Source organism: Leucoraja erinacea, chromosome 3 (assembly GCF_028641065.1).
Source record: "Leucoraja erinacea ecotype New England chromosome 3, Leri_hhj_1, whole genome shotgun sequence".
Taxonomy (NCBI): Eukaryota; Metazoa; Chordata; class Chondrichthyes; order Rajiformes; family Rajidae; genus Leucoraja; species Leucoraja erinaceus.
The window spans coordinates 102,881,732-102,904,806 of record NC_073379.1 but is presented as its reverse complement, the minus strand read 5'-3'; the positions used below and the strand labels follow the sequence as shown (position 1 = coordinate 102,904,806).

Sequence of the window (23,075 nt, the reverse complement as noted above, 5' to 3'; positions counted from 1 at the left end):
AAACCACCCCCACCCCCTTCATCCACCTCCTCCCCATCCCACCTCCCCTCAAATACAGGTCACCTATCATGATCCAAAGTGTTACCGAGCAAGATAACGTCTGCATAATTGTGTATGTACATGTCTAGAATCTCAGATCAAGCTGCGGCAATGGATTAAAAATAAATGCTACCGGATATTAAGCACCCCATCCGTAAAGGATTCTGTGAAATGGGGCTGCAGAGATGCATTCTGTAAGCGAACCAGTGTGTTGATTTAGGAAGACGTTTGCTGTATATAACGTTCAGGGGTGATAATATCATTGCTTGGCTAGATAAAACATTGCCCAAACCAATGGGTCAGGTATCGATCGCTGCACACACACACGCAGCTTCAGTTTTCACGGCACAGTCACATTAGCATTCTCGGCCCATGGGCCCGCACTGACAACTAACAGAGATATCCACGTCCTCACTATTTGTTCCCTCATTTCGTCTTCATTTTATTTTCTGCCGGGGCTCAAATTTCCACACATGTTGCAAACGGTGTTTTATGGCAGAAATAAGAATCGATCCAGTCTAGTGAAGAACACAGCCGTGTCTAGAGCTGCACGGGGGCACATGTTTACGTGGCCTACATGATATTTCGTCAGGATTTGTCTTTTTCATTTATTACCTCGATAATCACATGTTTAATGAATGAAATGAATAAAGCAATCAGGCGCATTTTTGGCACCAAGCATTGAATTGTGGTTTCACACGCCGTGTGACGCTGCCCATATATATTCAGCTGCCACTATTTCGCCCGAGTTTCTCTCATTTGATTTCCCATTAATAACTACACTCATTACATAAGAACGGAGTCATTATACGCCAAGTCAGGATCAACGTGCTGAGTCTGAGAAAGTACTTCACGTTTTACTGATGCACCAACCGGTATCACTGTGCACTGGTAAATATGTTAGCCTGCCTTCTTCGTCACTTGTTTTAACTGTTGCATATTTTAACCATACTTAATGCCCTTCCAAATGAACCTTAAGAGACAAAGCAATCAGCTATTAAAATAATTGAAGCAAGGTTCCCACAAATTTGCAACATACACTATCCGCCGCACTCTGAAAGAACAGCAGATATGTGATATTTTTTAAACAGTAATTCTCATCGCTCAGACTTCCAAGTTTTTGTTTTGCTCTAAGCCTTGTTCCTCGCTTGCTTTGTTGTTTTAAAATATGCATGCCGCTCAGGAATGCAAGTCACGAGTCCAAACTTTGTGTCCAACCTCCCACACGAAATGATCCTTTTATAAGGAACCCGATATGTCTCAATCTGCACTTAACTGGGAGCCTTTGGGTTTGGAGCAGTAAGTCCCTTCTCAAAAAAAAACATTGCACCGAGATTGCATCCAAAACACCAGGCCTTTTTTTTCCACAGGGAAGAGATGTAGCACACATAATTAAAGAAGGCAGCGGCCAGAGGGGATGTCTGCAAAAAGTAAGCGCTTTATTTCTATTGAGATTGGAGTTAGGTTGTCATTAAGTACAAATTTATCAACACGTGGCATGTGCATCTCAGTTATATTTACGTGTGTGTGAGTGTGTGAGTACGTGCGCGCGACAGAGAAACGGGGGAGAAGAGGCAGACGGAAATGAAAGTAAAAGATTGCAAACAAAAGTAAAGGATTTATAACGGCCCGGTTGTGGAATAAGCCTAGCGAAGTTACATGGAAACATATTTACGAATGGCGTGACATGCCATTAAAAATAGGCTTCTAAAAGGATGATAATTAAAAATGCAAACTCAAATGAGGGAACAATATAGTGCCTTGGATGGGTGGGTGGGTTGATTTGTGGGAAGAAGGACTAGTTTGGTAAAGTAAATGGAAACATGCAGACCACTAATGAAGGGCAGAATGGAGACACTTCACTTGAAGTTCAGGCGGATAAATGAGATGCTTTGGGTTGTAATGTCGCTGTAGCCTCAGCACTGTGAGTATAAACAGGGTGAAACCTTAAACAGTCAGTGGAGGCGTCAGGAGGTTCCTTCTGGTATACACTCTGATCACAGTGACGTCAATACATTTTTAAAGACATCCTCTACAGTGCACAAATCGTATATGTGGACATGTTTACTTAATTAAATGTGCAAACAATTCTTCTTCTCGTGTCGGGCACATTAACCGCGTGTACAGAGACGCGGTTTGGACTACGGAGTGTTTGAGCCTCGATACATCTGACGTATTTTTCATTACACACTCACATGTGGAAAATTAAACATGAGTAGGGAACATGACTGGTTCTGCTAACACCTGGGCCAGCTTCAATAGTGTCAGCCGTTTTGAGTACACTGCAGCTAGTCTGTAATTTTAACTCTATGATCAACTATCTCTTTAAATGTTATTTGGAAACATTATGTTGCAATTATGCACCATGCTGAGACCAATTTTATCATGGCTTGTTTTAATGCAGACATATTGAGAAGTCACTGGCGCTTGCATCTTATAACGGTCTCTCGCTCCCTCTATAGATTACTATATACACACAACTAATCCGAACACTAGACTGTCACTATACCAATCACAGGTCACCCAATTGAGATAAAACATTTTTTTAAACTGGGCACATATTTTTGAATTGTATTGTAGATTAATACAAACCGGTAGATACCTAACGCTTAAAAATAAATTACATATGCAACGTTTTCGACGAGGGCGAAAGGACAATTTCTTTTTACTTCTGAACATTTTAGTCATTTCCCTGAGGTAAAAATAAAACCACATATGCTTGTTTGATTGATCTGAATCACACCATTTTCTTCTCAGTTTAATATATACAATCATTTAGCAAACAATATGAACGGAGTGGAACATTTTCAACGCAATGCATGTGCCTAGACACTGCAAGAAACGTATGAAAAAATAACATCTGCCTTCTTGCAGTGACATGAGCGAGGTAGGTAGGTCTATTGTAAACGTTGAATCGTTTTAAAAGGAAAGGAGAAATTGATGAACTGACGCGCATTCGCTTTGAACATTCGGGACAGTTTTATGAGATAAAGCTGGAACCATTCATATAGTCTTTTTAGATTTAATATAGCATAACCCCCGCGCTCCCTCGTCCCTCCGTCCCAAAACAAGCATCGCTGCATCGGATCCACGACAGAGATAAAGAGAGGAAAGTGAGCATTTTTTTAAAGTGTAGACGGCCCCACAACCGGGGGACGTTCTAACGCGAATATGCTTTAATTTAATTGCACATCAGGCCAGACAGGCGTGGTGCTGTGTGAATGATGTTGTGGTTAATATTCTTCTAATTTAGAATTTATTTACCTAATTTCTCAGCATGGCTCCTATTTTTCTTCATAATGGATGGCTAGAGTGTTTTGTTAGATTTTTTTTTCCCGTCCTCACGTTTTAGCTGCAGTGTTACAGATTGAACGTGGAGCCTGCAATACATCATGATATAATCAGGCCCCCTCCCCCCCTTGCGAAGGGGGGACGCGGACTCTTGCTAATTCCCCAATATGTCTACAATAAAAGCAACGCAGCCTTTGGTGAATTAGTGCCCTCAATGTTTCGCAGATGTGCCACTTAGACCAGAACTTGACCCCCTGATTCCCTCGTAAATAATCCACTACTAAACGTTCCCGTCAACATACATTTCCCTGCATAACCAAGCAAAGTCCGTAAAAATAAACAGAATGAAGACCAACAAATAATGCCTCCAACAGCATAGCGTAAGCGAGGCGCTTTTTAATATAGATGCACCAGGTAATGACGCCTTGCTGGCCACATCGCCCTTTTTAATATATTTGGCTTATTGCTGATATTGAGTCAGCCATATTTAATGTTAATTCATAGAGAGACTTGGTATGGAGCGAAGCAGCAATAGTCGATAAAAATCCTACAAGCCTGAGACTGGAGCGCTCCAGGGAGGACATCACTAGCTGTTTGGTAGCACTTTGTGGCCTACATACCGCTGCTATGATTACAGGAGCACCTCGTCTTCTTGTAAAATGCCAAATCTTTAATCTTTGTGGCATGTTGCCTTAAAGCCAGCCCGGGTCGACGTTGGTTTCGAGTGCGAGCTAGTGAACGGTGTCGTTGTGGCGAGGGGGAGACGGAGAGGGAAGGAATAGCCCTTTCCTGAGTGACATGACCCCTCTGTTCAAAGGCCAAGCAAGAAATAAACGCTCCTAATCTGAATGGGGCAATTTTTTTTTTGCAGGTTTGAAATCCTTTCTTTTGACATGGGATGAATTTAGAGTCAAGGAGCAATCTTTCTTACTCAACATCGGGACATTTGGAAGGGTGGGTGGGGGTGGCGGTTGTGTGTGTGTGTGTGTGTGTGTGGGTGTGGGGGCGGGGGTAGGAACATACTCGCATTGGACGTTGGCCGTTTTACATTTTCATTTTTATGAAAATTAATTCTGTGTATGTTGACAAAATCATTAAAATGATGTTAGCAGACATCACGTGGGTAATTTAGGGACAGGCTGGACGCGGGGTGGACAGGGACAGCGGGGGCATGCACGCTTTAAGACAGGGGGTCTTTATTAAGTTGGAGCATTTGGAGAAAGAAAAACGAATATCTTACAAAGCTCTCACTATACTACTGACAACAAAACCTGTCAGATCTTCGCTCTCTTTTACTAGAAAGGAGACAGTGTCCTCATGTGAACACCTTTCAAGGCACTATTTAGAGACGTCTTTGTGAATACTCACTTTCTGAAAGGGAGACTTAAGTACAAAGGAAAGGGGAGCTACGAAAATTCTCTCCAACTAAAGTTCATAGGAAAGTTTCTTTCACAGTTTAACCAGCCTTTGTATTATCGCGGTTATTTAACTTCAGGACCATACTTCCGTGTAGTCTTCTTCTAACGATTCAAATGCTGCACATATTTCAAATATTCTCTCCGTGGTGGACGAGAAAAAGAAAATCTGACGTCCAGTGATTATTCCTTCCTATTCATCCACTCACTAGCATTCGGTTTACAAATTGTTGCTCTTCCGATTATACATTAACGTCCCTCGAACTTTGCACGTGATTACTGTGTGAAAATTTAACTCACGCTTTCCATAACATTATAAAGACAGCACACCGAAGGACAAAGGACAGTTTAAATAGCTATCTGTGGACAGAAGGAATAAGGTGGCTTTAATAAGGAACAAGAGGAGGAGGGGGAGCTAAACATTCAGGTGAAGTTCAGTATTCTGAAAGCACATCAAAGTAAGTTTGAAATCCCATGCGTTCAGCACCATGTAGATGTGGCAAGTGGGGACGTTTGATATATAGACAGTGTGAAGGTAAGGCGTGGTGTCACAATGCATTCTCCCCAACCGTATGCAATTATACACCGCACGACTGTACAGCTGAGGCATGCACCTTCAATTTAGACAATATTTTTTATTCATCTCCTGCTGAATATTTAATTTACAGATTGCCTAATATGGAATGGCAAATATTACTGCGCCGGCAGCATGGAATTAACACTCCTTTACTAAAAAGAACATTTCGACAGGCGTTAAGCATCCATCCTCTTTATATTATTTACAATTGATCTAACTTATTTTGCCTAATCTTTCTCGATACCATTCTTCACTCACTCAGCAACAATATTTCCAACACCAGTACAACTGGAGGAGAATCAAACAATTGGTGCATAACCGTGAACAAAACGTAATGGCAGCTCGACTGCCACCTGATCATTAGAGGAATATTTGCTGACGTCCTGATGAACGCCGTTGGCTTCTATGCTCTTTGCTTCTTAATGCAATAAATCGATGTTAATCCACACTCTACATTCACTGTTATATAAAAAAGATATCTAGTGTACAGTTGTAATGTTATTGCATTTTCTGTCAACCGTGAACCCATTATGCAATCTACGGCTAATCGAAAATTAAAACGGGAATTCTAATTTAGTGAGGGCTTTATAAAAACTAATGTTTTTGGTGAAATATATTGTCAGTTTACAACAATTTGATCAGCATTCTGGTCAGTGTACACATTGAACACCTCACCCCCTGCGCTGTAGCTTTTGAGAAGGAGAATATAAGTGATTACTTACTTAAAACGTACTCTATAGGATTTGCTTTTATTGGATTCATAGATGGGATTTACCATTGATATCTAACCAAATTAATAACAGAATGAACGTGCCTCCCCTTGGTTAAATACTTCGAATGCGATAACAAGAATAATCGCATTAGGAATGATGAACAGTGACTAACAATCCCCGAAGAAGCTTTTGGCAGCTAGTCTTGCTTATTTCAAATTTTCCTTTTCGTTTCTTTGTTTCATCGCCCCCTTTTCTCTTTCATATCTGCTAGATAAGAATCCGCGCACGCTTTCCTGCCGTAGTCCAATGGCCAATTTAATTCAAATGAACTACTCAGCAACGTTTGGTGGAATATTATTGCGACTGGCAGGAACAGATCATTGAACCCATGTGGAAATTCGTTGTTCCCGTGGCCTAAAATTACAACTTCTTAAAAATAAACTCAAAATAGTTATAATAAACCATTGCAGCGCAGTCTAGCACGAAACCGAGTAGGGGCTTCCTTTGATGGTAAATCCGTTATAGAAGTTATAGCACTGTTCACTAACAGCATCAAGATGAAATAATGATAATGTTTTTGAGAGCAAGACCAGGAATCATTTACAATGTTTTAGAAACGGTTGAGTTATTTAGTGCAATCGCTCCCGTTCTTATACACGATTCTTTTTTGCCTTGCAGTTATAGAAATCTAACCGTTTAGCATTATCTTATCATTAGAAAACTTTATCCGTAGAAGACTCTTCGTACATTAAAGTACAGGACATTGGCAGGACCATTCTTTTTATTTTATTTTATTTTATTTCAATAAAGTATATTGCGTGTCACAAAACTACAATAGGTCACCTCATCCCAGCACTGTGGGTTTTTATAAACCAGCATTGCAATATGTATCGAAGATGCATTGTATGTTGTAGCATGGGCTAATAACTATGATATTTGGAAATAATTTACTCAATTTAAATGTTTTAGATAAGCAAATAAATACTTAAAATGTCATTTTTCTGAGCTTGCTTGTGCTATTTTACTGAAACAGTTGACAAATAAACAATTGTGGGCTCTCTTGCTTCATGGAAACCCAGGTTCGAGTTGGATTTGCCGACGTGGGTGCATGTTATTTGTCCATTGGTGTGAGCAAAATTATAGCTGAAGGATAACTGAATTAATATTATTAATCTAATAAATATGTTATTATTTTACCTGATTAATTGGCACGGACGTTAAAACCGACGTGTAATCTATGTCACGGTGTAATATAATATAATCTATTTGCACGACTTATGACTTTTTAAAAATAAATTCACGAATGTGGATTAAGCACCCTTTAAGCCTCTTGATTATAACATTGGTCTGTTAAGCTTTTTGTATATATACGACCATCTATATCTTGTGCTTTAAAATTGAAGATTCCTAATTAAATTTAACAATCAAAGGCAGCATATTAATTTAGATAGTTGTGCATAGTTTGCCATTTACTGCATATATTCATGAAACAAAATAACCTGTTAGATAAATGAATAGATTTAAACATTGACAAACTCAGCCCAAATGCGTTTGGTACATAGCTTGATTGACTTTGCGAATTGATTTAGTTAAACGATTGCAACCAGTTGATATTTTCCACAAGTATCGCAATGATTTATTTCCATTTATTTCCATTCACCATTTACATGGTTGGTGCACTGTCTATGCAGTGTTGTGATCTTCGGGGACGCTTTCCTCCTCATGTGTTGAAGACAGCGTGTCTGGTGCTGCTGTGTAGTTTCATATTTTGTAGGCTAGGTGGCGCGCAATTTCGAGAACCGAATAAGTACCGGAAGACGTTGAAAACATTGTTTTAAACTGTTTCCCTGTAAGATTTATTTTAAACACATTCACGCACATACACAGCTGTCCAGGTGTTTTCGATTTTCAGTACAATCCCACTTTCCGGTTGGTTATATTCCGTTTGATCCTCCGCCCCCCGTTCCCCACCACCTCCACAGTCGATGTAGATCACAGCAGATATTGCCCAATAATTGTTTCGCTAAATTAGATTTCACACTAAAAACAGCTGTAGCTGTAGGCACTTCGGAGTTTATTGCCATATCTGAGTTACAACAGTCAAAACTATCCTGAACAATAAATGTACTGGCATGTGGTACATGTATTTATCGATCTGGCAGAAAAATTCGATTTGCAATATCAAATGAAGCTTTGACTAAAGATCGCAGAATTAGTCTTTCCACGTTAGATGTTCCCTTGAACCCTGCACAAGAGGAACAAGCGAATTAATAATAACGAGTTTCGGTTCTAAGTAATAGCAAACCACGTTCAATGCCGTGGCAATCAACTTTCACCCACATTAGCGAGGCCGAATCTCTATGTACTCTTTACCGGACTGCAGTTGTCACTTGCTGTATGAGCAGAATTAATCTTATAGTATTAATATAAAATAATAAAACATTTAAAAACACGAATGTTAGTTATAAATCAGCTATAATTCACACCATTTCAGAGTTACTATGATAGCGTTTTAAAATGAGACGAGGAGGAAGGGGCGTTTTAAATTGTTTCAATGAATTTACAATCAATCTAAGTTTCAAAGTATATAATCAATCTGTTTCAATATGCTTGATAATATAGATAGGTATTTTGTGCGGAATAATTGCATCAATTTGTCAAACGCTGTTTAAATCCAAAAGGTATGGCCAGTTATTTTAGCAATCATGTCAGACTGTCTTTCAAACAGCGAACTGCCGAAATGCATTCAGGTACATTAATATTAATTTTATTCCTCTTTAATCACCATTTTACATTTTATTCCGAGTTTTATATTTACATCTTGTTAGTTGGCTTGAAAAGAGAAATCGGTAGAGAGCGCGACAGCAGCTGCATTGTAACTAGGTGGCAATGAAAACCACCGCAGAGCGCAGGCCGGCCCATAACACAAGCGCCGGGGTATTGGGACTAGAATTCGGCCGCGACACACCTGCACTCCCACAGCAACCAGCAACTATAGGGCGAGAAAGTAAACACAACGTCAATTTGATTTATTGAATGATTAAATGTCCCGTTAAAAACATCGAGGGTTAAAGTTATTGTCAGCTATAAAATTGATATATTTCAAAGAATTTGATTAATATTAACATAAAATATTTGAGGTTTATTAATCTAATATAGGTGTTTAGTCCGAAGTGAGACTGAATGACGTTTTCCCTTATTTGTCTTGCCAGCGTCCAAACGCCGTTAACATCGTTAATATCCACATTATTTTCGTAATTTATTAAATTAAAAAAAAAGAAAGAAAATTGTAACCGTTGTTCTTTGCCCCTCAATCCCCAACGCGAAATTATTTAAAAACATGTCGGCTGTCCTGGGCTTTAAACAGCGAATTCAATGTTCTGACTCAAAGCAAAGTGGTTTGATCAGTTCAAAGTCAAACATATCGATTATGTGAACAAATCAAAGAAAATAGGGCTGGGAGAGTTTATAAGGAATTGCATCTGAATGGAGCTGGAATAAAATTTTGAAGACCTTATTTTTAATTTATACTATATTTGGAAAATCGAAGTACTAATTTAAATGAAACAAAAAATCAAAACAGTTAACGAATGTTTATCACCAGACTCTTTATATTCCTCCATTTAACGCCGTTTGTTTTCAGTTCTTGTCATAACATTGTTTTCAGTTCTGGAGTCGTGCAAGGTTATAATGTTAGGTGTAAAATTAAGTTGTGAAAATAAAAATGCTCTGAATGTCATTAGGAAGTCTAATATCAGTATTTCCTGTTTAATGGGCACAAATTTACTTCCAATTCGCGTTTGAGTTTTGCGTCTGAGATCAAATGGTAACATCTTAAGATTGATGTTATCACTTATTAGATCCCAGCTTGCCCCATTGTCATTACTCACGCCAAAGACCAGAAATAAATGTTATGTAACGGGATTATCAAACGATAACATGCCGTCCCCGTTTCAACCTATCTTGTCCTATTTGTTGTGCGTTTTACCGAACGAATATTTTTGACGCAGAAATAAGCTGAACCTTTGTTTCATTTAAATGCTTTAAATTAATTCGAGTTGAATAATGTATTCAGAGGTTATTCTTGCATAGATGTTGAGGTGAGATTTTCAATTCTCCCGATCGCAATCGATGAAAATAGTATTGGCTTTCGCATATTCAACACTTTTGAAAGCGGTTCATATGGTTGGTAAATATTTTGGATATGATATTGATTTCCATGGAAGGTTTTCCCTGTATAGGATCACAGTTTTCTTTCAATAAATAGAAGCAAGTCTATTTTTGACGTTGACAAATGATCTACACAGAATAAGAATCATTTAGAGATGACTTTGAAGGGTTGCAAGAGAAAACGTGGCCAGGTGAAAGGGGTCGAAGCAGGTTCGCTGGACACATGACAAGGTTGTCTCCAGCTCGAGTTGTGAAGGGAGATATGAAACTAATAGAAGAAGGAATGTCTGCCATTTGAAATGGCTGTCCATTGCGCAAAAAATCAGGCACGGAGTAATAACTGTAAAGTTAAAATAGATAAACAAATGCGTGTTCAAATTATCTAAGGTAGTGGACATTTTATGAATATTGTGGAATAATAATTTTCTATTGTGGCGCCGGTTATTAGTTTCGGAGTACTGTGTAAATGTTTAAATACTTTATTAAGCTGAAACAATTTTTTTTGAAACGATTAACCACGTGTAATTCAACAGGTCAATATATTATATATAGTTATATTTCATATAGCGATTTGAGGGGCAAAGTTATTCATTGTACCAGAACATTTGGCATAGTTTTAAAATTGATATGGATGAATATTTCCAATTTTTGCAAAGCAACGTGCTCTCACAAATTTGAATGGAAATTCTGACTGAACACAGTATGCATATGTGTTCTTTAAAAAAAGGGAAGAGAAGAGAAACTTTGAATATTGCTGTTTGCACTTTGTTTTTAACATTTTAGGTATTAAATACATTTGCATTGGTTGAGCGAGCCTGCTGGAATTGTTGCTCAGGCGGAGAGACAAGAAAGGAAGGATAGATTAAGCACTTGAGAAAATATGCTTGTTTTACTTTTGAATCTTGCTGGGTTGCTGTCAGAATCTGGATATTTAGTACTGTCTTGATATGGACGGTGGCTCCAGAGGCTCATCTCCAGGGGGCTTTAATTAACAAGCTGTCAGAAGGCTGTAACTCCCATCAAACAGCTCCTTCCCAAAAGCAAACTCGCTCACAAATTCCAGGTGTAATTCAAGAGACACTCCATTACTGCACGAAGTAAACTGAACGACACCAACGTTTTCTTCCCCCCCCCCCACCCTTTTAGTTAATAACAAAATGCAATACATTTTTAGAATTTATGCATTTATTTTCATTTAAAAGTCTGTTTACATTAAATTGCAATCAACCACAAAACGCTTGGCAGAAACCTTTTGAGAAATGCAGAGAAGGTTGAATATCCAACAAACTATAATATCAGACAGAAATGTTCACCGCACTTTTCCAGCCTTAAATAGTAAAATACAACAGACTGGAAAATACTAAATAAACAAACAAGAGAGCGACTCTGCATGTTACAATTCAGGATACGATTGGATTAAACTGCTAAAAATAAGTAAACCAAGCAAAGGTAAAAATATAACATTTAACTAACAAAGGATATATATATATATATATATATATATATATATATATATATAAATACGTGTGTGTGTATACACACACACACACACACACACACACACACACACACACACACACACACACACACACACATATATATATATATATATATATATATATATACCCACATACACACACACATCCATTGTATATATATATATATATATACATAAAATATTATGGGGATTATATATTGTATTCAATAAAATATTATCTAACGTTCTGTTATATATATATAATCAGTCTCTTCCTCTCTCAATGTATATATATATGTATATATATATTGAGAGAGAGGAAGAGACGTACTTTAAATTGTAGGACACATTATCTGCTTTGGATAAAACTTGAGTTGAAATAGATAAGGGGGTTTATATAGGAAACTTTGGGAAGAGGAAAATGTGTTTTGCTTCTGTCGCACCTCAAGAACATGATTATAAAAGCCTGACATTTTTACCAAACTTATTCGGACGAGAGATCTGTGGAAACTTGGCAAATGTATGAGAGCTACAAGGCGCTGTCCATGGTGCTATCGCTGGGCATTTCGTACGTGATATCGCAGGAAATATACAGCATTTGACTATTTTTCTCGTTTTCAACATAAATTGAAGTGTGGGCAATCTCCTTATAAATAAGTAAATGGCACATAGGTCTCCAGTCCTTACTGTTTCTAATCGCTAATACCGCTGAAGTGTTCTATTTTAGAAAGCTGGCGGCATGTTCAATAAGTTTCTGTGAAGGATATAATTCAACGTCCTTTTAACCTAAAAAACTATCTGCTTGAGACGTGATTTATTTGTACTATGATAAAACAGTGTTCTCGAGATTTTTTTATGATCTTTTATTTTAATGTTCCTTTCAGAGAAAAGTTTTTCGTCAGTTTTTATTGAATACAATTTATTATCGACTCTAACATCTATTAGTTTAGCGCGTTAAAAGATAATGACAACAGTTTGATTGCTATGAGTTAACGTACAGTATACTATATGACTCTAGCCAGAGTTTGTGATTCTATTCTATTTACTGTTGAGAAAATACACTTTCTTAAGTTATTTTACGTGTAAAACATGTACACTAGCAAACAATGTAATCTAATGGAACAAATATTACGTTCTACGCATTCATCCCTTACTCTAGAAAATGGATAAACTTGAACCTTCTTTGAACAGAAAATGTAAAGAAGAATGATAATGGAAATGGAACCCGCTCTTATATATGTTTAAATCATTTTAGTTACGATCCACACACTTAGATGCGTTTATACACGCTGTATGGATACATACCTATAACTCAAGTTTGCCATCGATATATTTTGCATACAGTATGATGTGACATATCAGCAAATAATAAAAAACAATCAATATATAATAGTGGTTTAGCAATGCAGAGATTGTAACAAGTGCGCGGAATGTAGCGAAACTTCACACTGTCTTGTTAGCGATAAAATACAGTTTTAAAACAGGGTGACAAATAGAGCGGTAAATAAAAAGAAGTCTGGTGTTTAATTAAAATATTTATTTGTTTTACAATAAATGCTGTTTTACAATAATTTCACTTTGTAAAATATGTTGAATTGATTGATAATACTACTCTTGGACCAGGAGGTACACGATAATACGGCTCTTGGACCAGGAGGCACACGAGGTGGGAAATGAACCTTACTGAGCTCTCAATCCGCATTGTTTTATGTTGTTTTTGCCTGAGAACCTTCTCTCGTTACAAACGCAAAAGAATATTCTGCAAAAGTTGAGTCTTTCGAAAAGAAAAAAGGAACTGTTAAAACCATTAAAATCATTTTTAAATGAGTTTTTGTTTAAAGGCAGCGGCACCTGTACATCAAAATGTGATGGACTCGTGGACATTTTAACTGATGTTTTATTCGGACACGCGTGTGAATAGGCACACGATGTGTATTTATCTAATTCTGTTTAGAAAGTTCAGACCTAGTAGTCCGTAGGAAATTGATGTGCAGATGATATATAACAAAACTATTTCAGAGACAGTAGTTGGGTTAACAGCAGAGTCTCTGTATTCCACTAAATCAAATCACTTTAACATTAACTAAGCGTTTGGTTTGAAATTCCGTATGCATGTGACTGAATGGAACTTATTTCAGTTCAATTTATTGAGAAAATTAGGTTAGGTTATTGGTCACCCAATTATCTTTTGTATCTATGGTTCTATAGCGCGCGGTTGACATTTCAGTCTCCTTCAGTATAGTGTGAAGAAAATTCATTTAACGCACATCAAAACCTTTCGGAAACTTTTCTCTCTGCCTTCAGTATGGGGTTACAACCGATCAGAAATACAGCCAGTGGACATTAACTAGGTAGAAAATCCGCGGATATGTCACAATTCTGGAACTGAGACAAAAACCTTCCCACTCAGGTGAGAGCAAAACTGCAGGAGATGGAAGCGAGGTGACGGTGGATCTAATGACCAACTCTGGAGTGCAGTCGGGTATGGCTGCGGCAAACACCTGAGTTCCATGAAAAACGGACTGCGGTGATGTTGAGAAAGGAGATAAGACCTCCAGGAAGCATCGGCCCTAAATAAATGACCTTCCACCTTATTATGAATCTACCTGTACCGGAACATTTTATAATCAACTAATGCCCTATAGTTAAAGAGATTGTGGCACTTTGCTCAATTGTGGTTTCTCAAAATCTTTCGTTACTGGAAAATTGTCCAACATTGTGCAAACATCCTGTCCACTTTGTTCATGTAAACGTTTATTTCACACGGTTCAATTAATAAATAAATAAGACAATTAAGATAATAAATAATAAACGATTATTATTTGAATAGGTTGGTCGTGTATAAACGTTATCAAATGTGTTAAAGTTTGGGAACTGTGGTTTTATTATGAGCCCACGCATTGATAGCCTGGTGGAGTAGTACTTGCAGATACAACACGAATAATACCTTTGAAAACACCATAAATCGACCTTAATAGACCAGACTCTAATAGAAAGAACATCCATGATCAACTGCTATAAATTTGATCATGAGCTTCCGAAAGGAAACCTGACACGAGATGTTATTCAAACCGAGAAGCAATTATTTGTCCATTTTTTTTCTGTGGTCACCAAGAAAGTGAAAGTTGGCAAGGACATTCGAGTTCAATTTGACGTGGATAAAAAAACTCTGCAAATGTTCGTTAATAACTAAGAATTGTATCCATGGGATATACATATATAAATAGATAGATAGGCAGATGGACAGACATACAGAGATAGATAGATAGATAGAGAGAGGGGGGGGGGGGCACAGCTATATAGGTACGGAAAAGAGAGCAGTCTCTTATTATTGAAGAATCGATTGAAATAAATATATATATCATGAAAATAACTAACTTTTATGTTGTGTGCGAAATTTCGTCCATACTCTCTTTCTCAAGAGAAAGTGTAATCGCGACGCTTTATTTGCTCTAGATGACAGTGACAATTGTGCTATATAGGAGATACACGCCGCTTCCTTTAAGTATTTCATAATGCATTTTATTCTTTAACAGTTGTAATATTAATGTTTGCTTTAATTAAAAATAAAGAGCCTGCACGATTTTACAAGTCATACACGATTTATCAAAACAAACAGCATTGAAAATACGACTTCGAAATCTAAAAAATATTTCATACTCCTAATTCAACCTTTCCAAGATGGAATGAAAAATTCTAAATGAACTGCTTCATGGATTGTTTATTGGTATTATGCAATGTAAAAATGAAAGCATATTGATCAATATTTAGGACTGAGATGAGGAAAAACTTCTTCACCCAGAGAGTTGTGAATCTGTGGAATTATCTGCCACCGAAGGCAGTTGAGGCCAATTCACTGCATGTTTTCAAGAGAAAGTTAGTGGATTTAGCTCATAAGGAATCAAGGGATATGGGGAAAAAGCAGGAACTGGGTACTGATTTTAGATGATCAGCCATGATCATATTGAATGGCGGTGCTGGCTCGAAGGGCCGAATGGCCTTCTCCTGCACCTATTTTTCTATGTTTCTATATCAATTAATATTTTTCCATTTCACCATCACTTAAATGATATTAACAAATTGGCATGGCTGTTTCAACTCTACTAAGTAAAACAAATCTGAATGTTGTATATATTAGAATTGTGCAATGTATTTACAATAAACATTTAGGTAAAGCATATCTGGATTTAAATTCTTAATCAAATTAGTTTTGTTCCGAAGAAATTTCCATAACCTAAGAGTGGATCTAGTTTAAACCGTTAGCTGTTATACATGGATCGTGTTTTACGGAACTACTTTGAAGTAAAACTAAAAAGACTGAAATCCCCACGTACATTTTAATCTCTATTATTACTGACTAATAGATTTCAGTTACTTAGAAGCGATGTAAAGGTTTCTACATCTCTTGAAGAGACACAAATATCCTTTTTTTCCTCCGAGAGACAGAGAAAAACAAATCCCTAAGAAACTTTATATAGCTTCTTAGATTTTCCTTAGCATACATGATAAAACATTGATTGTTGCAGTTTGGTGACCCATGAAATTTGGAGGTTAGTTTTCACTCCAGTCTATAGCATATAATTATGCAAATAAAGAGCTGTCACTGATCTAGTGAATAAACTCACAAACACGAAGAGTGCACGCACCAAAAAGGTTGAATCTAAAAGGTGAATCTTTCGCCTATTAAAATATATGTTAAAAGCAACGTTAATGTTAGCAACTTTTATGCATACGGGATAGTTGCTTCTGCAAGATCTGGTTAAAACATATACCGTGTGATTTAGTAGTACCTGTCAATCAATCAGAGGTACATTCAACTTTTTACTTAACATTTTTAATTGTTCTTATTTTTAAAAATCCGGGCCATTTCATTATTGATCGCTACAAAGAGTTTGTTGCAATCGAACACTTATTTCCAACCATTCGTAACCTCGATAATTGGCAGGCCGACGAGTTTGTTGGCAAAGAGGGAACGTATGGCAATATCTATCATTATGTTACATTCTTAAAGAAGGTGGCATGATTTTATACAGTTTAAATACTGTTGACGGATCATACATAAGATGCCGATCCTCGTGAATGCATCTGATAATTTCCAACAAGTGATCCTGACTATATGGATTACACCACACTGTCGTTAATTCATAATTACATTCTTACAATCTGCTTCAATATATCCATCAAGTTCCACCGTCATTTATGGACATTAGAGCCCGGGTTACTTCGCAATTTTCTAACCTACAATTATACAGGAAGGCTAGTTAGATGGCATTCAGTTATTTTTTATTTTTGCGATTTTACACATTAGTGACAATACAATACCTCCCATGTTACTAATTTCGGAGGTAAATATTCATGGAAAGCAAGTGGTTTTGTTTACTTTTACGGCATAGTTTTGGATCATCGTGTTCTTCCCGTCCCATTTCCCCCCAATAAACAAACACCTGAAATGGGTTCAAATACATCGCAGAGGAAAACAAAATATATCCGTGATGCATCTTTATAGGTTTGGAGGTTTGTTTTCATTGCATTGTGTCAATTATATTTCATCAACTACATTCAGTTATTGCACCGATGTTAATATTAACGCGATAGCCCGGCTTGGATTAACTGTCTTGAATTGTGATAGGATGTGTTAAAACGATTGCACTTCGACAGAATGTAATAATGATACTGCTCGGAGATACGTTCAGAGAAAAAAGTATTTTTGCAGAACCAAACAATCGCGCATGCATTATAAGTAAATACACTGCGGTATACGCATCATATAGCGAGACATAAATGGCTATTTAAATTCATATTCATACAAATAATTGAGTTCTGAAATTTTGCATAGGCCTATAGGCTATCGTATATTGTTATGGCTTAAAGGTTCTACTGCCCATGATACATGGAACTATTCGGATTTTTTCGAAGATAGAGTGGATCCTTCATCTATTCTCCCAACTAACAATATTAACACTGTCTGGCACATATAAAGAACAGTAAACACGGGAATAATATACATATTTATTATAGGTGGTGTATATTACAATTTCCAAACTCAGTGTTTTCCAATTTAAATCTCAAACTAAACATCTGCTATTCTTATGTTCCTCTGGTTTAACTACAATTTAATTTAAAGAAAACTGTAAAGAAACACACATAGTTTATTAAATTTTGAATATTGCCTATTATTGCTAATACATTTCATAAGATAATTCATTAGTCTTGGGGTATTAAAATATTGGCTTGCAAGAAGGTTCCTCTGACCCTTGCAGACAGGTGGAAGATGAGTAATATACCTGCATGCAAATATTGTATTTCAGAATGAAAACAAGGTGGTCTTTTTTGAATGCAAAAATAAAGCATCATTACAATATCAACACAGTATTACAATATCAACACTGTTTTAACTCAAAATCAGGAAATATGATTAAATGGGATATTTCTAAAAGCAATGCATTTGTCATTTCACATGTTGAGAAAACATGTCCTTTCTTGTAAATTATATTTAGAATTTAAACTGTATTTTCTTCTTTTCCAGATACCTTACTAGGGTAAAATGAAGAAAGAACTCAAAGGCTTTGTTCCCTGTTGCAACCGAGAGGGATTACTGGGTTTGAAAGCAATCCTAGCACTGAGGTTAAGAAATAATTGAGTCAAATGAACTTTCATTTCAATAATCCCAACTGATAACACGGTTTGAAAGTACCATGCCATTTTCATTTTCGGTCCAGATATTGGAATCATCAGGTGACCTCACTCTTCCTGCTCGCATCTCCCAGACTACTTTTCACTCTTTCCAGAGAGTACCAAATAGTGATGAACTTGGGTTAAATAAGAATGGCATTTTTCAGATTACTGTAACTACTTGAATGGACTTCAGTTTGAAAATATAATTCAGGCACGGCTGTTTTGAAATCTACTGCTGAATAAATAGTAACTCATCTACAAACCTTCTAATGAACATGCCCAACTTTGTTTCAAACTCATTGAGAAATCCGATGGTATGAATTACTCCAACTGATTCCTCCGACTTGAGACAACAGAGTGGCGTGTATCAATTGATGGCTCCCTTTCTTACATTCCACTTCAGAAATCAACTTACTAGTTAATTCAACTGGGAAATTAAAGAACAAACATTACAACTTAATAAAAATAGATTTGCTTTTTAGGGAACAAACTACAATTTCAAGAGCAAATTCAACCTAAAGACATTTCTAGGTTAGAAATGAAGGTAAATCATTATTCTAACATTGTACTAACCACTTGAATCTGGCACTACTATCTTTCACATCCCACCTTCTGAATCATAATGATTTGATCTATTCAAAGATTGTCACGTCTCATGTCAACAAATTACTTTGCTTTCAATTTGAATTTTTTTTAATTAATGAACACCACTGACAACGAGTTACTGAAACTAAAGGTGATAAAAACCTTTATTTTGATTCAGATTTTATTTTAATATTGTCATTTGAAAGTAAAAGCTTTAAAATCAGAGTCATCACACAGCGAGATTAAAAGCAAGAGTTGATTTATACATTGGAGAACGCAACTTTTCATTTCAGTGCTTCAGTTTGATAAGTGGATTTGAAAACTATCAAAAATAAAAATCATGGTTTTGCTTTGAAGGTTTCTGGGTTGAAAATTCATTTTCCATCAGATTTTCCCCCTATCGCCCCCATTCACAATTGCATGGAAAGGTCCCATTCACTTAATGCTGTCAGTCATCCTAAGCTTTCATCTTGTCGAGATGATTTTTTTCCTTTATGATAGTTTTCAAAAGTAAGCCTGTAATATTTCAAAATCCAACTAGTTACACTTGCTATTACAAATAAAACAGTTTAAGATCAAAATAAAAATGTACTGCAGAATGTAACATATTGTTTAAGCCATCACAACTGAAGGCATTTTTAGAGATACCAATTTATTATTTACTTTAATCTTGATAATGATAACATTAAATGCATTTAAGTTTACCAATATTTCATTATCAATTTCTGCAAGTTTTGATTGTAAAAGCCACGTGAAAGAATAATTATTTGCATGTAGATTAACAGATAAATTATCACCAATTGAAATGCTTGAATTTGAGGTTAATTTTGTTCATTTTTCAATTTCCACATTTAAACTCCAAGTACACCTAAAGAATGAAGTCAGATGTCGGGGTAAGGGGGGTGGGGGTGGATGGGCAGGTAATAGGGCATGCATTCTGTAGGGACCAGTGTCATTTGGCAGAAAGTGCTGGAAATGTCAAATGACTGTAAACTCCAATCAAAGCTCCAGCAGCAAACCTCCTAACCTGTCTCTATGGGAGTGGAGCTACACATGCACCAAAGCAGCTACCAAAGGCTTCCCTTGGGTCCCTTTTCCTATTCACATAGCCTGATGAAGCTCTTCAGCCACTCAGAACACTAGCAGCATTATAAACCTGAACAAATCACTTGAATTAATGACTTTGTACACTGCTTTGCACCTATTTCATATTTCTCAAACTTCATATTGCTAAATATTTAATTAAAATAATGTATGTTAATTCTCATCTCGCATTTTTGTGCTGTCCTGCCTTGAACCTATGTAATGCATAACAAGAATTTGAATATTCTAAATAATCTATTCCCTCTTTTGTATTCGATCATGTTCTGAAGCACTGCAAAAAGCTCCAATTTTCAAATGATCAAACAAGGTAATGAGTAATTACTCCAAGGATTTTCATAAGTTGGTCCTAAAACACACTTTACATTACTCAAATGTTAAAATTTTGTGTGTCCTAGATTTTAGCAGAATCCCCAAGCTACTCTATAGCCAATGAATCACAAGCAAGCAAAAACTAGCAAGTGTTAAACTGAAAAATGAACTTCCAGTTCGAATGATGGAGCAGGAACTAAACTTGCATTAACATGCAATTTCTTGTGTTCTTGCAATTTTGTAACATTACTCCCTTAGGAAGCAATTTTATTTTTGCTGTAACATTTGAGCTATTAAAGCATCTTTTAAATTCAGTTATAATTTGCAGTTAATTGAAAAGGACAATGAATATTACTTAAAACGAGAATGAAAGTGCATATTTCAACAGCAGTAACCAACCTGAATGTCAATTTTTAAAAACAAAATTCTCAGCAACTAGTTAAAAGCAAGAAAATGTAAATATTGTAACAAGCACAGAATGAAAACATTTACAGTGGTCTTTCAAATTAATCATGTCCACTTAATATTTTGAGAAAAATGGTTATTATCGCTCTCTTGTTTGTACTACACAGTCTTCAATCTAGTTATTAAAAATAATCTAGTCATTTAAAAGATGCAGCGTAATGTATATGTTGATATTAATCAGATCACATTATGGATACAGACCTTTGGATTTAGATTTGATCTAATTAATGTGTTTTTTATGAGAAACATTGCTTTAGTTTTTATTGGCCAACTGACATAGATATTCACAGTGATGCCAATTTACCCAACATATCTTTAAACATCCTTGAGCTTTAAGAAGTACTTCTGATATATTTTGAAAAATAAACACACCGCTTCAGTAATATCAAGTTACTTTTGAGCAGACATAAAACGTGACAGCTGGCATCACCAAAAACAACTGTCATCTTTAGCGACTTAAATGCATTTGAAATCCCTTGAAAATTATGACAAGGCTTGAGTACGTGAAGGGAAAATGTTGAGTAGCTGTGATTTCTGGCTATTTTAAAGGCTGCTGTACATAGGTCGACAAAAGAGAAGCTGTCTCTTTAATGAAGAATAGTTGGCAGGCATTAGGACATGGGGGAAGCCAATAGCCCCATGGCATTAGCTCAGTGCAGGGCTGTGTCAGGGCAATTAGAGCCGCTCTGCGCTGCACTGTGCAGAACTGCTGTCACTCTTAATCTGCGCACCGATCGGTGGCACCAAATCTGAGCTCGGGACCACAGGAAACACAACCGGCAGACCCATATTGCTTTGACAGTTGCGCTCATCTAGAAATAATGCAAAATGCTATTTAGATGTATACACCATGACCCTTTGCTCCAAAAAGAAAACAATCTAATGAGGGATAGAGGGGCTGCCAGAGCAAAAACAAATGCAGGAAAATGGCTTTTTGCTTCATAATTCTTCACTTTTCTTTCGGTTGGAGCTTCTTGTTATCACTGTTGGCTTAGATTTTGTTTCAGTGTTCTGTGCCTCTAAAGCTTGAGTAAAATACTTTATAATTGAATTAAAACTCTTCCACGATGTTAGCTCATGCCGTTCTGTACCTATAAATGAGTGAAAAAAGGAATAAAGTTAATGTCTATATCCATGGCTTAAGCGATACAGTTACATACAGGTAATTGTGGTTTGTTATAGGGAAAAAATCATGATAAGGAAAAAATAAAGACTTGCTTTTAAAAGAACATCACCATTTGACTTACTGGTTGCTTATTTTTTAACAAAATATGCTCTTCATTGTAACCCATCCAGGAATAACTGTCCTGGATATATTGCATCTGAAAGTCTAAATTTCCCTCTGGAGCAGCCTACAAAAATATAAACAACTACTGCCAGTTGGGCTCTCAGAACCAGATTTAGATGACACATTACACTAGTGCTGTGAAGATCCAGTGGTGAATTTGCAGCAGGTCAGCCAAGTCTGAAACTTAGAGGGCAATGAAATGTATAGACTTCAAGCCAGTTCAGAAAGTCAACTTCAGAAAATGAAGGTACATATTGTCATTTTACTCAATGTAAGAATGCAAGGGATTCCAAGTGAAATCAACAACATACTCTTTGTCGTTGGATATCACCAAAGTGGCCTTGAAGAAATCTTAGATTTGAAATTTGCTGGGGCTTAGCAAGGAGGGATGCTGGAGGGAAATATAGTGGAACTCTTGTTTTTTCATGCTTATTTCACAATACCACATAGTTCAATTGACACTGCACCCTTTTATATGTGCCTTATCTAGGCAGAGGTTCACCCCAAATGCAGTGGAACAAACCATTCTCCTTTCACCCATATTAGATCATTGGTTCAAAAATAGATGTGAAATACAAAATCTTGATTCAAGCATAAAATGACTTGTAATTATCAGCTTTAATGGTTGAACATGCAATTTGGCCATTACACAGCCAAGATCCATCTAGAGACAGAAGCATATTCTTAAACTGTAATTACTTTTGTGTTAAACAAAGGATTTTCATAACTGTTTTCCGTTTTGTGTATCATGTCACCAATGAATTATTAAATGGGCTGTGACAGAAAGATTAGCAAATTGACTATTTCTATCTGTAGTTTACGGAAAACCTGGCACAAGTATAGATAGTTCTGATGAGGCATCACATTTACTGGAAAACTGCTTCTCCATTTATTAGCATTCAATTTTCACCAACAAATATGCATACCATGCCTTATTTCCAGAGCTGAGGATGGCATAGCCATATGC

At 36.5% G+C, this 23,075-nt stretch overlaps 1 protein-coding gene and 1 long non-coding RNA gene across 3 annotated transcripts in view; one reads left to right on the top strand and one right to left on the bottom strand.

The window, feature by feature from the left end:
- Positions 1-314: 314 nt before the first annotated feature.
- LOC129695900 (uncharacterized) lies at positions 315-19,298 on the top strand. The gene is made up of 2 exons (XR_008723247.1): positions 315-1,469; positions 18,209-19,298. It is a non-coding gene; the product is annotated as an uncharacterized LOC129695900 (long non-coding RNA).
- fam172a (family with sequence similarity 172 member A) overlaps positions 19,162-23,075 on the bottom strand; it is a 430,929-nt gene continuing 427,015 nt past the window's right edge. For both annotated transcript variants that reach the window (XM_055633335.1, XM_055633336.1), the window contains exon 11: positions 19,162-21,911. In XM_055633335.1, the coding sequence (XP_055489310.1) occupies positions 21,760-21,911 (152 nt within the window). In that variant the 3' untranslated portion in view covers positions 19,162-21,759. The remainder of the gene's footprint in view (positions 21,912-23,075) is intronic.